Source organism: Perognathus longimembris, chromosome 23, assembly GCF_023159225.1.
Source record: "Perognathus longimembris pacificus isolate PPM17 chromosome 23, ASM2315922v1, whole genome shotgun sequence".
NCBI lineage: Eukaryota > Metazoa > Chordata > Mammalia > Rodentia > Heteromyidae > Perognathus > Perognathus longimembris.
Window position 1 is genome coordinate 4,011,024 of NC_063183.1, and position 16,217 is coordinate 4,027,240.

At 46.8% G+C, this 16,217-nt stretch overlaps 1 protein-coding gene and 1 long non-coding RNA gene across 5 annotated transcripts in view; one reads left to right on the forward strand and one right to left on the reverse strand.

Annotated features, from left to right (window-relative positions):
* The window catches only part of Arhgap17 (Rho GTPase activating protein 17), an 84,628-nt gene that overhangs the window by 8,478 nt on the left and 59,933 nt on the right, over positions 1–16,217 (reverse strand). For 3 of the 4 annotated variants that reach the window (XM_048331982.1, XM_048331986.1, XM_048331985.1), the window contains exons 13-18: positions 15,082–15,162; positions 13,280–13,393; positions 10,262–10,353; positions 5,364–5,520; positions 3,178–3,411; positions 966–1,135 (exon numbers count right to left, since the gene is read on the reverse strand). In XM_048331982.1, coding sequence (XP_048187939.1) covers positions 966–1,135; positions 3,178–3,411; positions 5,364–5,520; positions 10,262–10,353; positions 13,280–13,393; positions 15,082–15,162 — 848 coding nt within the window. The remainder of the gene's footprint in view (positions 1–965; positions 1,136–3,177; positions 3,412–5,363; positions 5,521–10,261; positions 10,354–13,279; positions 13,394–15,081; positions 15,163–16,217) is intronic. The other variant, XM_048331987.1, reaches the window with a different exon arrangement.
* LOC125340401 lies at positions 48–12,297 on the forward strand. Its single transcript, XR_007208759.1, has 3 exons — positions 48–212; positions 6,973–6,978; positions 12,287–12,297. It is a non-coding gene; the product is annotated as an uncharacterized LOC125340401 (long non-coding RNA).

Below are 16,217 nucleotides of genomic sequence, written 5' to 3' on the forward strand. Positions count from 1 at the left end.
GTGGCAGGCCAGGCACCAGAGCTGGGAACTCGGGCAGGGGCGGGAGGCCGGCAAGAAGCTGAACAGTTAAACATTTTAGGTGATAAACAATGGCCAGGGCTGCCTACAGGATCAACACACCTGCATCCCAACACTAGGAAGGCCGAGGCTGAGGAGTCCTCTAAGTTTGAGGCCAACCTGGACCCTGTCTCCAAAAAGTAACAGGAGAGACAGTGGAGATGGAGGCCTATGAAGGATGTGACCTTTGAGCTAAGACCTGCTGATAAGAAACAGCAAGTAAGACAGATAGAGACAGAATGTTCCGGAGGGAAAACAACAGGTGCAGGAGCTCCTAGGAAGGAATGAGTTTGGTGTACACAGGCCGCCAGGATCAGAGTGCTGAGAGGGGGGAGTGTGAGGTGGGGCTCAGGGGAGGCCCGCCCGGTGCACTGGGGGTGAGGTGGGGGAGTCTGAGGCTCAGGGAGGCCTGATGCTCTGAGTGAGGGCGGAGGTGGTCTGCGTGCACAAGAGACCCCCGGAGTGTCACACAGAGATGCCCCCACATCTCTGTTTGAAAGCAGTGCCTTGGGCTGCTGGTGGGGGACCCCAGGGGAGACTGTGGGAGCCATTCAGAAAGCCCTGACCCTGACATGAAGGGCACCGCGGCTCCCACAACCACAAAGTCTGGGCGGTAGCGAGGCTGCGGTGGTTTCCCAACCACAATGAAGGCCTGAAACCAGACTCTTGGGAAACCTGGGCGCGTTTTTGGAGAAACAACACCTCAGGTTTGAGCTCTGTAGCCTTAAAGGACAAATACTCATGCATGCATGCCCCTGTGCTCTGTCATTTTTCTACCATGCTTTTTTCTCTTCAAGGACAGATCTTCCTGCTTGTTGTTTTAAAGCAGACATGGAAATATCAGAGCCAAAGTCCCCAACCCCAGGAGAGCAGGCCCTCCCCGACGCGAAGGGCCCCAGGGTACTTACCCCGGCGCAGAGTGTGAGGGCTGGGGCCAGCGGCGCTGTGCGGTGGGCCCACTGCCAGCTGATGGGAGCCGCCACTCACGGGGGCCTGGTTTTGGCCAGTGGTTATCTGGCTACTGTTTCTGCCAGGTGCAGGGACAGCTGCAGATACACCGTCCTTGGGTTTTGGAGGACTAAAGGAGGTATAAGCCAAGTCAGAGGTCAGGTAATCTCAGCTAAGAAAACTAAACATTCCGTGAGATACAGTCATCCCTCCAAACACCAGGGGTGGGGGTGGGGTTGCGATTCCCCACAGATACCAACATCCCAGGGGGCCCCAAGCTCAACAGAAAGAGGTGCAGTGTTTGCACATGGCCCGCGCCCATCTTCCTGCAGACTTCTGGTGTCCACTAGCAGGTACAATGTAAAAACAGTGGCTACGCTGCAGGATTTGGGAACTGGAGACAAGGGCGAAGAGCTGGATGTTCAGTGCAGGCAGGATTTAAGAAAAAAGAAATTTTGGCTGGTGGATGTTTGAAATGTGTAGACACAAGAGCTATGGGGCACGGAGGGCTGAGGTGCATATAAGATTCCACAGGCATCCTTCATCTCAACAAGGCAGGGGCCAGGCTCATATGGGCTCAGATGGAGTCCATATGGTTCATATTTACTTAACAATGATATCCTTTTGATTTATTTTTTTTTTTTAAAGATTCCTAGCTTTCAACTACTCTGGCACTCAAATATCAAGTTAAAGGCCATTTCAAGGTGACTGACAATCCCTCACAAGTTCTGCTTTGCTTATACTTACTGGATGATATTGAATATAAAGGGACTTTGGGACATATGTATATACTATATGCATAGTACAAAAGAAAGCAGACTCAACAACCTACTAATACTTTATATTATAAAGGGTTTGACTATGATCAGTGATTTGCTCTCTGGGAAGCTGAATGACTCCAAGTCCAGCACTGATCAGCAGGGAAGGGGCGGAAACGACGGCCCATACTTCCAGGATGGAACTTCCTGTACAAACACGACAACAGCACACTGTCAGGGCCATTGCAGCGTGAAAGCCATCAGCGACATGTACACAGAACTTTAAGAGTCTAAAATTACAGGGCCATCGGATGTCCGATGTTCTGTTTGTCCTTCAACAGGGATGGCTCGTCAATTTCAGACATTTAGTTTTAAACAAATTGATAGTGTGAGAAAATGAAAACACCTAAGTTTGCTTCTATTTTTTTTTCCTAACAAGAAACACTTAAACCAAAGCAAACAGGTCTAGAGCAGCAGTTACTGATAAGCCAGCACACAGCAATGCAGAGCCTCACTAAGTGGGAAGCCCTAACCTTTCTTAACGAAATACGGAACCACCCAGAGGATGTGAATAAAAACGGATCAGAGCACTCAGTGTTCAGCTATGACGGCTGAATCAAGGTCCTGGCATCGTTAAGCACCTTGGATACAAGTTGAGATGAACAGTTTTCCCTAGGCACAGTCACCTCAGCGTGGGGACAGACAACGTGCGGGAGGAAAGCAGGCAATCCTTGTTTATGGCATGTACTTCACTTCAGCTATGAGGGTTTAGGGCTTTGTGGACAGTAAGAAGACAGCAAGTGATGGTAAGAACTGGACTCATCTCGTACAGCAGCAAAGTTTGCTTTAGGAAGGAAATGTCTTCTTACTTCCTACCTAGTGCGCTCATGTGTTGGGTCCCCTGCAGGCCTGAGGGCCCAAGGCAGGGGCTTGGGCGCCCTCCACACCCAGTATTGTGCCTGGCATGTATCAGTTCCTTAGACAGCCCTGATGGCTGATGAGCCAGTGGGCGAGTGAATGAGTCCTACGCTAGGGGGACTACAGCTGAGCTAGCTTGGACATCCACTCAGGCGCTTCTAAATTAGCATACTGCATGACAACAGGCATGTGACAGGTGAGTGAGTACTGGTGGCTACAAGTCAGTAAACAGACGTTAGTCACCGCTTAGCCTCCAGCTTGCAGCACTGAAGCAGTAGGCAGGGAATGCAAACATAGGCTGCTTTCTTGTGGGAACAAGAAAAGGAAGCCAGCGATCTGTGGTCCCTTCCCATGCCCTGAGCCCATCAGAGGAATGAGTGCAGATCTGGTTTATCCTCCAGAGCTGTTCCTTGAGGCAAGTGCCATGCCCCAGGCCATCCCTGCCTGTGAGACACGAGGGGGGTCCAGCCTCCACTGCCAGAAGCGGGCTCCTTACCTGCTGTCGCCCGGGCTCAGGCCCTGCTCCAGTGTGCCTGCAGTGGAGGGGACCGTCCCACACCCCGAGCTGCCATCAGCCCTAGAGCTCTGGGTAGAGGGCTCTTGGGCTGCGGGAGCCCAGGCACTGCCATCCATGGGTGGGAGTGGCGGCTGGAAAGCGGGGGAAATGTGCTTTCTATTTAGAGTGCCACTGCGCCGATGAGCCTGGAAGTCCATAAGCTTCACACCAAAGCTACACAGAGAGAAGAAACAGTCAACACCACGCAAGCCAGCTACAGAGACAGAAGCCCAGCATCCTCACATGGTAACACAGAACAGCCACCCGAGGTGCCCAGCATGTGGTAAATGACCACATGATGGTCAGCCCTGAGACCATCAAAGCAAGCGTCCACGTTGGCTTTGAAACCGAGCAAAGCCAACAACCAGGAACTGATCCAACTCCTTGATCAGTGTGGGTGCCGCTGAAGCACACAGGCAGGCCATGTCCTGGGCAGCGCAGCATGGAGCTGAGTTCCCTGCCCCTTCACGCCCATCTCATGTCTGTGTTTGGGAAGTTAGGTGGAAGCCGAGCCCAGGAGGCTGACCACAGGTACTGTGGCCACACCTGACAGTCTGGAAATCCAGACAGGTGTTTATAGGAAAGAACGCCTCCAGTGCACATTGGGAAATGGCTGCCGGGGGAAGGGATGAGGCCTGGAGATAGGATAAAAGACTCACTTCACTTAGGCCCATTGTGTGTGGACAGCAACTTTTTTTTTTTCCTTTTGGTTGTTTTTTCCAATTCAAAAATGGAAAAGACCTATGACTGTCTACGATGGTATTTACTGGCTCAGATGGAAGAGAGAAACCATGAGGGCAGGTGACTGAGAATCATGACCCCACACCTGACTTGTAACACCAAATTTTAGTTTAAAATAAATGAAATTAACTTGTGTGTGTGTGTGCGTGCATGTGTGTGTGCATGTGTGCATGTGCACACCAGTCCTGGGGCTTGAACTCAGGGTCTGGGCAATGACCCTGAGCTCCTTTTACCCAAGGCTAGCATTCTCCCCTTGAGCCACAGTTCCAGTTCTGGCTTTTTGGTAGTTAACTGGATATAAGAGTTTCACAGACTTTCCTGCCCCAGGCTAGCTTCAATCAGCATATCTCAGCCTCCTGAGCAACTAGGATCACAGGAATGAACCACCAGCACACAGCTTGACATTAATCTCTCTCTCCCTCTCTCTTTTTGTTGGTCATGGGGCTTGAACTCAAGGCCTAGGCACTGTCCCTGAATTCTTTTGGTCAAGGCTAACACTCTACCACTTGAACCTCTGTGCCACTTTGGTTTTCCTAAGTGGAGAGTCTCATGGACTTTCCTGCCCAGCCTGGCTTTGACCCATGATCCTCAGATCTCAACTTCTTGAGTAACTAGGATTACAAGTGCGAGCTCCTAGTGCCTGGCTTGAAATTAATCTTTACCGAGGGCTCAGCTATGTGACACTTCTACAAAAGAAATGTGAATTTCAGAGTGACAGAACAGTAAAGCAAAGTGTTTTCCTTTGCTTTTGACCCCATCAACATGAGCACCCCACATGCTTCACTCCGAAGACTAGATGTTTTCTCTGTTGAGCACCAGCAGTAACAATACCATGTGCGTGTCAGGAAGCATACTGCTTCTTCTACATACCCACAGTGCGGTAGTACTGGGCATTTTACCACACACTGACAGGAGGCACCCAAAGGCAAAATCTCACCTACTGCTTACAGAGAACAGGAGAGATAGGAAGTTCATTCAGGTCTTGGTTTTCCTTTTGAACTGTTGAGGTTTTTCAATGGCTGCTTTTTACTTTGAAGCCAAAGACACTAAAGTCATGTGTCTATACACAGGATTTCACATGCCTCACTAAGATGTGTGGTGTTGACACAGTTCTGGACAGAAGTCCAGTGAGGTATGGTGAGGTACGTTTGCTGGGTGTGTGATGACCACTCCCACTGTAGGCACAGAGCAGATTGGGGGGTCAGCGGGCTGCAGACCGCACAGGTGCCACTCAGGACATCACAGCCAGAGTCACATTGCGTTCAGATTCACACTGCGCTCATCTACAGCACGTGTCCTCAATGATCAGGACACTACCAGTCGGGGGGTGGGGCAGAGAGAACTCTGAGTATAATGTCCCACAGGACATTTGGGGGTGAACACACCTCTCTTTCTTCACCAAGTCCCCTTCCATCACCGCCATGCTGGCTGGCCGTTTCCTCTCCGGGGTCCCAGAGTCAAAATCGTTTCCAGTGTGGGATGCGTGATTAGAATTCGGGGTTGTGAGGGGTACAAACGCTTCTGATACATTAAATTCTACTTCTGCAAAAAGAGACATGAGCAAGGCATGAGCACAGAGCACAGGGGTGGAGGGCGGGCCCCCCGTTCTTCCGTCTGTAACCTTTCCCTGCTTCACCACGCAGCACCAGCACTTACTCACTCGCTTACTTGCTGGCTCGTGGGAAGTGTGATATCAACCCACGGGGAAGTGAGGAGCTGAGGCAACCAGGGAGGCAACCAGTCATCACGCTGACCTCTGCTTTCTTTTTTGTCAACAGAAAACACACACACACACACACACACACACACACACACACAGAGAAAACAAGATGACAACAAAGTGTGGATTAGTTATTTGAATCATCAAAAAATTGACAGAGAGCTGGGAATATGGCCTAGTGGCAAGAGTACTTGCCTCGTATACATGAGGCCCTGGGTTCGATTCCTCAGCACCACATATACAGCAAATGGCCAGAAGTGGCACTGTGGCTCAAGTGGCAGAGTGCTGGCCTTGAGCAAAAAAGAAGCCAGGGTCAGTGCTCAGGCCCTGAGTTCATGGCCTAGGACTGGCCAAAAAAAAAAAAAAATCGACAGAAATGAAAATGAAAAAAAGGCAATGTGGGGCGCTGATGGCTCATGCTACTGAGGAGGCAGAGATCTGAGGATCACAGTTCAAAGGCAGCCCAGGTAGAAAAGTTCATGAGATTCTTACCTCCAATTAACCATAAAAAAGCCAGAAGCAGGAGCTGTGGCTCTAGTGGTAGAGCACTAGCCTTGAGCACAACAGGCTCAAGGACAGCGCCCAGGCCCTGAGTTCAAGCTTCACAACAGACTAAGAAAACGAAGCAAAACAAAACAAAAAACTACCACCAAAACCAAGGAATAAAAGGCAACACTGGGGTAATTTGCCAAGAATCCTTTCCTCGAGGGAAACCTAGGCAGAATGTGTCACGTTTCTACTGAGCATGAACAAGGAGCAGTTTTTGTGGATAGAAAGGCAGGGGAGTTGATTTTGATGCAGGATGATATATAGGGATCTAGTTTTAGTTTGTTACAGGTGTTGACCCAGTTTTGTCAGCACCATTTGTGGAAGAGACTGTCTTTGTTCCAACCTATGTTTTTAGCTTCTTTGTCAAAGATTAGGTAGGTCTGTGGGTTCATTTCTGGGTCTTCCGTTCTGTTCCATTGGTTCTCAGGGCTGTCTTGTGCCAGTACCAAGCTGTTTTTTATTACTATAGCTTTGTAGTACAACTTAAAGTTTGGTATTGATATTCCGCTTGCACTGTTCTTTCTACTTAGGATTGTTTTTGCTATTCGGTTTTTTTTTTTTAATTGTTCCATATGAATTTCTGAATTGCTTCCCTATTTCATTGAAGAATGATGTTGGGATATATATTTTTTTTTCAAAAAAATTTTATTGACAAGGTATTGAGCAAAGGGAGTACAGTTATGATATTGGGATATTGATGGGTATTGCACTGGATTTGTAGATAGCTTCTGGTAATATTGCCATTTTAATGATGTTAATCCTCCCAATCCAGGAGAATGGGAGGTTTTTCCATTTCTTAAATTCTGCTTTAATTTCCTGTTTTAGGCTTTTAAAGTTCTTATCATAGAGTTCTTTCACTTCTTTGGTTAAGGTTATTCCTAAGTATTTTACGTTTTTTGAGGCAATTGTAAAAGGTGTTACTTTTCTGATTTTAGCCTCACTCTTCAGGTTGTTGGCGTATATAAAAGCCATTGATTTTATTTATTTATTTGCCAGTCCTGGGGCTTGGACTCAGGGCCTGAACACTGTCCCTGGCTTCTTTTTGCTCGAGGCTAGCACTCAGCCACTTGAGCCCCAGCACCACTTCTGGCCATTTTCTGTATATGTGGTGCTGCAGGATTGAACCCAGGGCTTCATGTATGGGAAGCAAGCACTAGGCCATATCCCCAGCCCCACAAAAGCCATTGAGGATATATTTATTTTTATTTTTTGGCCAGTCCTGGGCCTTGGACTCTGGGCCTGAGCACTGTCCCTGGCTTCTTTTTGCTCAAGGCTAGCACTCTGCCACTTGAGCCACAGCGCCACTTCTGGCCATTTTCTGTATATGTGGTGCTGGGGAATCGAACCCAGGGCCTCATGTATATGAGGCAGGCACTCTTGCCACTAGGCCACATCTCCAGCCTCGAGGATTTATTTTATATCCTGCTACTTTGCCAAAGTTTTGGATCAGCTCTAGTAGCTTGGGAGTAGAATCTATGGGGTTCTTTAGGTATAGGATCATGTCATCTGTGAAGAGAGTAAGTTTAACATCATCTTTTTCTATTTGGATCACCTTTATGTTTTCTTCTTGCCTAATTGCGTACTATGTTGAAGAGGAGAGGAGAGAGCAGACATCCTTGTCTTGCTCCTGATTTTAAAGGGAATGGTTTTAGCTTTTCACTTTTTAGTATTATGCTTGCTGTTGGTCTGTCATAGACAGCCTTTATCATATTCAGGACTGTTACCTGGAATCCCAGTTCATCATCCTGCACCAAAATCATATCCAAATGGATCAAAGACCTGGAAATAAAATCTGATACCCTGAAAACTCTACAAGAAGGAATAGGAGAAACTCTAGGACTCCTTGGCACTGGAAGAAACTTTCTCAACAAAGGCCCAGAAATCCAACAAATCAAAGAAAGGCTGGACAAGTGGGACTGTATCAAACCGCAGAGCTTCTGCAGGGCAAAGGATATAGCTTCCAAGATAAATAGAAAGCCTGCAGATTGGGAAAAGGCCTGATATCTAAAATAAACACAGAACTCAAAAAAGTCAAATTCCCCCCAAACAATCAAAGAACCAACAGCCCTCTCAACAAATGGGCTAAAGACCTAAAAAGAAAGTTTTCTGACAAGGAAATGACAATGGCTAAGAGTCACATGAAAAAGTACTCTACATCACTGGCCATCAAAGAAATGCAAATCAAAACAACATTGAGATTCCACCTCACCCCAGTAAGAATACCTATTATCAGGAATTCCAATAATAACAAATGCTGGAGAGGATGTGGCCAAAAGGGAGCCCTACTACATTGTTGGTGGGAATGCAAACTTGTTCAACTCCTCTGGAAAGCAGTGTGGAGGTTCCTCAGAAGGCTAAGTATAGAGCTCCCCTACAACTTAGCAGCCCCACTTCTGGGCATCTACCCAAAAAACTACAAGTAAGACCACACTAAAGCCACCAGCACAACAATGTTCACTGCAGCACAACTTGTCATTGCTAAAACATGGAACCAACCAAGATGCTCCTCAGCAGACGAATGGATCAGGGAAATGTGGTACATATACACAGTGGAATTCTATGCCTCCATCAGAAGGAATGACACTGCCCCATTTGTAAGGAAATGGAAGGACTTGGAAAAAAAATCATACTGAAGTGACCCAGACCCAAAGAAACATAAACCCTATGGTGTCCCTCATAGGGAATAGCTAGTACAGGAATAGGCTAGTCACGGTAGAAGATCAAAATACCCCAATAGCTACACCCATATGATCACATAAGAAGATGCCAAGTGAAATGAACTCCACGTTATGGAGACAAGAGTTATACCACTGTTATAATTATTTTCAACATGCCATGTGAACTTGTACTATTTTTTTTCTCTTTTTCCTTGTCGGTTTAACTGACTGGTTTGTTTAGATTGTTTCTCTTGTACTCCCTTCCTGCGGCTGTACCCTCGCTACTACTGTATCACATCTGAGTACCCTGGATACTATTTAGATGGGTATCAGAACTGGGGAAGGGAGAGGGAATACCAAAATTGAGAGACAAAGAACAAAAAGACAAACTATTCAAAAAGCAACACTTACAAAACCATTTGGTGTAAACCAACCGCACAACTCTTGGGGGGAGAGGGGAATAGGAGGGGAAAGGAGGGGGGAAATGAGGGAGGAAGTAACAAGTAGAACAAAGAAATGTACTCACTGCCTTTCATATGAGTCTGTAACCCCTCTGTATCACATTTTGACAATAAAGAAAAAAAGAAAAGAAAGGCAGGGGAGAAGAACAGCGAAGCCCAGATCGCGTCTGAAGCTCACACTGCAGACCTAGGGCAGCTGGCTGCTCTGGGGAAGTAGTGTGTGTGTGGGGGGAGAGGTCTGGACTTAACACACACCCTACCAGGACCCCCAAAAGGAGCTCTGTGGATCCTGGGACTGCACCATGTACTCAGAGTTTATCACTATAGAATCAAAGCCTCATCCTCTGACTGAGCAGCCCAGACCTTTACCAATCGGCCCCAATCCACCTTTCCTACTTTCTTTCTCCCTTTGCACAAGCCCAATGACTCATCTGACTGGAGACACTAAAAAGAAAGCAGGAACAAACAAACAAAAAAACCCAACCCTCTTTTCCAAGTGAAAATCCTGCCTATTCCAAGTCCCTTTTAAAAGGCAATTTATGGCTCCCTTTACTCAACACCGGAGACAGTCAAACCTCTCCTCGACCTTCTGTCTCTATCCTGTCACAAATTAGAACTTGTTTTCTCCAGGGTGCAGAGCTCCTCCACAGCTAGCAACACACAGCACCTGGCAGGTACTCACTGCATTGGCTGAATGTGTTTCAGTGAAACTACAGGAAATGCAAAAATAGCATTATCATGTCAGAGCACAAACGCAAATGAACAAACCCTGGAAAGAAGCGTGAAAAAGCAAAGCCAATTACATAACCACCGATGGGTTTTCTTTCTTAGATTTGCTATTTCTTTCTTAGATTACCACACAGCTCTGACATCACTAGACCTGCAACAATCCTTACCTCCGGGGAAGAACCAGTCCGCGTGCTGGATGATGGGCTCAATCACCGCGACCACGTGGACTGATGTAGCTGCTGCCATCTCTGCCAGCGTTCTGCAAAGCAAGTGTGCAAAATCAGAAGCTTCCTTCCCCTCTGCAGCCTCAGCCAGGCAATGCACTTGTGTCTATGTGATAAGACATGTGAATTCAGATGCACAGACAAAACTCACAAGGTCCTAGACTATGAGTGCAGTAGTGATTGTCCAGGAGGACAAATAACACAGCCGGCTGTGGTTCCTCCCTCTGCCAAGCAAGGGCAAGCTTGATGCTCAGCACAGGGACCGAGGGCAGTGATGCCAGGAAGAGAGGAGGGTCAGAAAGGCGGCTTCCATTGATAGGAACAGGGCTGCAACCTGGGAGCTAGCATCCAAGACCCCTTATCACCAAAAACAGTTTGCTGATACTATCACCTAGCGTGTGCACCGCTGCAGAGCCCCGAGCTCACACAGAAGTTGGCCCAAGTGGGCTCCGTCTCAGGTGAGGGACCAGGAGCTGAAAGTATCCACCATCAGGGCACAAAAGGAAGAGAATGAGTAAGAACCATTATCCTCGTCCTTGAGCAGCCATAGAGTGCTTGGTTCCCACTGATTTGCACAATAATGTGGGGTGTTGTGTGTGTGCCTTTTTCTTTTTGTGCTGGTCCATTTTGGGCTTGAACTCAGCATGGGCACTGTCTGAGCTTTTGTGTTCAAGTCTAGTGCTCTACCACTTGAGCCACACCTCCACTTCCTCTTTTTTGGTGGTTAGCTGGAGATAACAGATAAGGATCTCCTTAACTTTCTAGCCTGGCCTGACTTGAAACCATGATCCTTAGATCTCAGCCTCCAAAGTTGGTAGGATTATATATGGGAATCACCGGCACCTAGCAGGTATTGGGGTTTGAACTTGGGACTTTAGTAGGCTGGTGCTCTACCTCTTGAGACACACCTTCAGCCTTGTATTTCTGTTTGTTTTTTGGTTATTTTGATTGGAAACTTTTCTGCCTGGCCTGGCTTTGAACCACAATCCTTTTGCTCTCAGCCTCCAAGTAGCTAGCATTACAAGCATATATCTACTATAGCTATATCTCTACTTACCTTTAATCTTGCTTTATAATGTTGAATTTTTACAAGTAATCTTTTCTTTTTTAAAAATAATTACTTATTTATTGTCAGAGTGATGTACAGAGGGGTTACAGTTTTATATGTGAGGCAGTGAGTACATTTCTTGTTCAACTTGTTACCTTCTCCCTCATTTTCCCCCCGCCTCCCACCCGCCCAGTAATCTTATTTTCTAAAACAAGATTGGGCACACATGAATGAATGAATGAAAAGACCACAGCATTTTGACCAGGCAAGGTGGCTCACACATACAACCCCACCTACTTGGGAAGTGGGAAGCTGGGAGAATGGCAGTTCCAGGCCAGCCTGGACAACAAAGTGAGGTCCCTAACTTAACCCACAAGCCAGGCACAGTGGCAAATGCCAGTGACCCCAGACATGTGGGAGGCTACTGGGCAGAAAGACTGTGATCTGTGGCTGGCCTTGGGCAAAAACGCCACAAACCAGAAAATAAAATGAGGTGAGCCAAGCTCTGAGAAAGGAACTGAGCATGTTTCTCTCATATGCAGAAGCTAGATCTAAAACACACTGGGACATGATAAATTATACAGGTCTCTAGGCATTCTCACACAGCAAGACCACAGGAGGCTATTCTTAGGGGAAGAACACAAAGGTGCAATGCTTATGTTCATCCGATCATGCAAGTAATATTTATTGAAATGAACTCCAGGAAATGGAAACAAGAGCTTTTTTTCTTTGTTGCTATTTTTGTTTTTCTTTTCTTTTTGTCTTGTTTGTTGTTTATTTGTCTTTGGGAAGGCAAGGGGGGGCATATAGAAATGGAGGGACAAAGGGTGAACAAATGCAGAGCAGTGGTTTTCACTAGGCACTATGTGGAAAATGAACAATACAACTTGTGTGTGGGGACAGGAGGGGAAAACTGGGAGAGAACAAGGGAAGGGGTGACACTGTCAAAAATAAATGTATTCTTTACCTGTCTTATACAACTGTAACTGCTCTGTACATCGCCTTTATAATAACAATTTTAAAAAAATTTAAAGGGCTGGGTTTCTACTCATGTGGTAGAGCGCTTGCTTGGCAGGTGTGAGAGGAAGTGGAATAGGGCCATCATCCTACTGAACCAATCCTGGAGGTGAGGAAGGACACAGGCCCCATGGCCCCCCACCCCCAGGGCTCCCAAGACTCAGCTAGGTGGGTGTGACGGCCCTGGCTTTGCAGGGAAAGCTCTGAGGACTGAGGGAAAAACACCTGAGAAACAGCAGATATAAGAAGGGCACTCTGACCTTCCTTTTTTCTTCCAGAAAACAGGAGATAAACTCTCCCTTGAAAGATGCCCTCCCAGCGCCTAGGGGAGAAAAATTTTTTATCATCAGGGATTGGTGTGTGTGTTGGGGGGGGAGTGTTGAGGCAGGAGGCCATCAGGGCAAATGACCTTGTTAGACTCATCCTTTTCCATGGGACTAAGCTCTGTTGGTTCACACTTTCACAATGGACTAGTGGCTGTCTGACTTGGCCATAGAGCATTCAGCAGTAACTGCCTGTTGGGGCCTTTTTGTTTTTCCTATGAGGGCTCCTTGGTAAATGTAAAAGTCCCACATGCATCCTTCCTGCTAATTAATCTGTCTTGTGTCAATTTCACCGCAGGCCCAGCCAGACCGGGAGAGAGGAGGGGTCAAGCCCTGGCGGTCTCATCACAGCCTGGTTAGTACAGGCAGGTGCAGATGTGTGCCTCCTGTTTGCCCCCTGATGGCCTCCTCCCCCTCGCCCACATGTGGGCTGGCTCCCAGCTGTGTCCTGAGAAAGTCAGCTAAGTGGAAAATCAACTTCAGAATCCTGAGGCGCATCTTACTAAGATGAGGACCATCCAGCCAGATGAAAAGGAGCAATCAGTGTCCCAGGCTGAGGGAAAGCCTACTCACCCTTCATTTTTGGCCCACAACAAGTTGGGGCCCAACACGATGGCAATGTTGCTGGGAGTCATTTTATTAACATCACTGGTCTGAGCGAGCTTCGCCAGGAACTTGATCAGGTACCTGCAAAACAGAAGGATGGAGGGTGCGTCTATGAAACACCTGCAGATCTTCCCTCCCACCTGGCTCCACAGTTCTGGTCCAGTTTTTTCTTCTGTTTGTTTTAAGAAACTGATTAATGAGAACTTGGAAAGAGGAAATTGCAATGATTTTTACCTCTGTTTGCTGCACATTTCCAATCCATTTCTCCTCTATTATCCAATATGCTTTACCACTAATACATAGTAGAAAAGTATATAATAAAGTATACTAACACACTTTACATTGGGATCAAGAGTGGCTCAATGTATTTTTAATACAAATATAGTAAAATGAACTAACAAAATCAACCTAGGTACATTTCTTAAATGGAACTGTATTTGAAAACATTTTATATTGCAATTATGAAAATATCCAATTTACTGGATATACACTTTAAGCATATATGACTATAATGACTATAAGTACAGTTACATTTTTAAAAATTAAGTACAATCTAGCTCTCTGACAACAGGGAGCTGGTTAAATAAAGACAGATAATCCTTAAAGTAGAGTACTATGCAACTATGAAAAGTTATCATGTACTGATATGGAAATTTCTCTTAAGATGCATTGAACAAAATGGTAAAATGTTAAGCACAGAAGATGAGGAGGATAATGTGTACAATATACAATACTATTTGATGTTAAAAAGTGGATGATGAGAGAAAGCATGTATATGAAAGTAGCTGCTTATGCATGGATTCACTTTTTTTTTTGAGGTACCAAGATTAGAACTCAGGGCCTTGAGTTTACCAGGCACTCTACCACTTGAGGCATACCTCCAGCCACTTTCTATGTTAGTTAATTTGGAGGTAGAGTCTTGTTTTTGTCAGTCATGGGGCCTGAACTCTGGGCCTGGGCGCTGTCTCTGAGCTCTTCAGCACAAGGCTAGCACTCTAACTACTTGAGTTATGGCGCCACTTCTGGTTTTCTGGTGGTTAATTGGAGATCAGAACCTCATATACTTTCCTGCCTGGGCTGGCTTTGAACCAGGGTCCTTAGATCTCAGCTTCTTGAGTAGCTAGGATGACAGGCATGAGCCACTGATGCCTGGCGTCTTATTTTATACCCGTATTGCTGGGGATGACAGACAGGGCTACTGTGCTCAGTTACTATGCTTCCCCCATACCTAGGATGACATTTTCTGCCACCACATCCAGTTACTGTTCAAGATGGAGTCTCATGAGCTTCTATACCAAGGCTGGTCTCAAACCTTGATCTCCAGATCTCCACATCCCACGCAGCTAGGATTATATACTCGACCCTCCCTCTCCTGGCTTGCACTGAGTCCTGCAAGAAACCGTAACCCTGACTGTGTCTCAGGAGAGGAGCTAGGTAGTGAGAAGAGGAGAATAGGAGATTTTTTTTTCAATGTGTACCTTTGAATTCTGAACCATATGAAACTGAATTTTTGCACTCTATATTTAAAAAAAACCACTAGTAAAATTTACAGAGTAAAATCATCAGACAACCTGACACCAATGGCACCTGTGGATCACAGCATCACCAGCCCTGCCAGCCCCCAGGCCAGCAGCTCCACATTACTCTCCATGTCTTCAGATGTGCCAAGCACTCCCGAGTTAATATTTTCCCTGCTGGGATTAAACCTATCTTCATCAGGAGTTACTGTCACGTCAAAAGCTACTTTATAGAATCCCAAACATGCATACCTAAAGTTAACAAAATTTTGTGGTGGCAACTTCTGACACGTTCTCCACAGATCTTGAAGTTTTTTGTCTTGATCCTGTATGCTGAGAAACAAACAAAATTTTGTGTATAGCAATTCATTCGACCCCATATTACTGATAGCTGTGCTAGTATGTGGCTATCGTCTGGGTCTGAAATGTCACCCCTAGGTGCCTGAGCCTGTGGTGCTCTATGAGCTGGTGGAACCTCCAGGAGGCCCAGTGGGAGGAAGTCAGGTCACAGGGGCTGAGGCCTGGGAGGGGTTCTGGGACCCTGGACCTTCTTGTTTCTCTCTTTGCTTCTCAGCTGACATGAGGTAAACAGGTTTCCTCTCCCATTAGCTCTGCTGTGATATGCTGGGCCTCCATAGGCCCAGCACCTCTGAAATCATAAACCAGCACAATCTTTCCTCCTTTTTTTTTTTGGCCAGTCCTGGGGTTTGGACTCAGGGCCTGAGCACTGTCCCTCGCTTCTTTTTGCTGAAGGCTAACACTCTGCCTCTCGAGCCACAGCGCCACTTCTGGCCATTTTCTATACATATGGTGCTGAGGAATCGAACCCAGGGCTTCATGTATACGAGGCAAGCACTCTTGCCACTAGGCCATATTCCCAGCCCCCCTTTCCTCCTTTATGTCGAGTATCTCAGGTATTCTGTCAAAGCGCTGCAGAGCTGACTAAAAACATATGCTACGTTAACCGTGAGGCCTGTGCTCCTATTTCCTACAGCTGGAAGAGAGCACTAGTGTGGGAAATAGACAGGTTTGTAGTCCAAAACCAACTAAGTCACTGTTTCACTTGGAGCATGAACTTCAGCTAACAGACTCGATTTTTCAGTTTGTTGATGCTGACAAACAATTGTGAGCTAAGGGGCAAAACCACCTAGTCCAATACACATGGCACAAGAAGACAGAACTCCACTGAGGGTGCAGTCGAGAAAACGTGCATGCTAACGGATGCTTTCTGGAGCCTGGGTTTCCTTATACCAAAGGGAGTCCAGCCACAGACCAGTTGCCAAGCTCAAGAGACCCAGACTTCTGGGCCGGTCGCTCCGGCTCTCAAGGCTGCTTAACGTCTCCAGGCCCAGAGGCCCATTCTGCTGCAGAGCCCTGACCACCAGGTA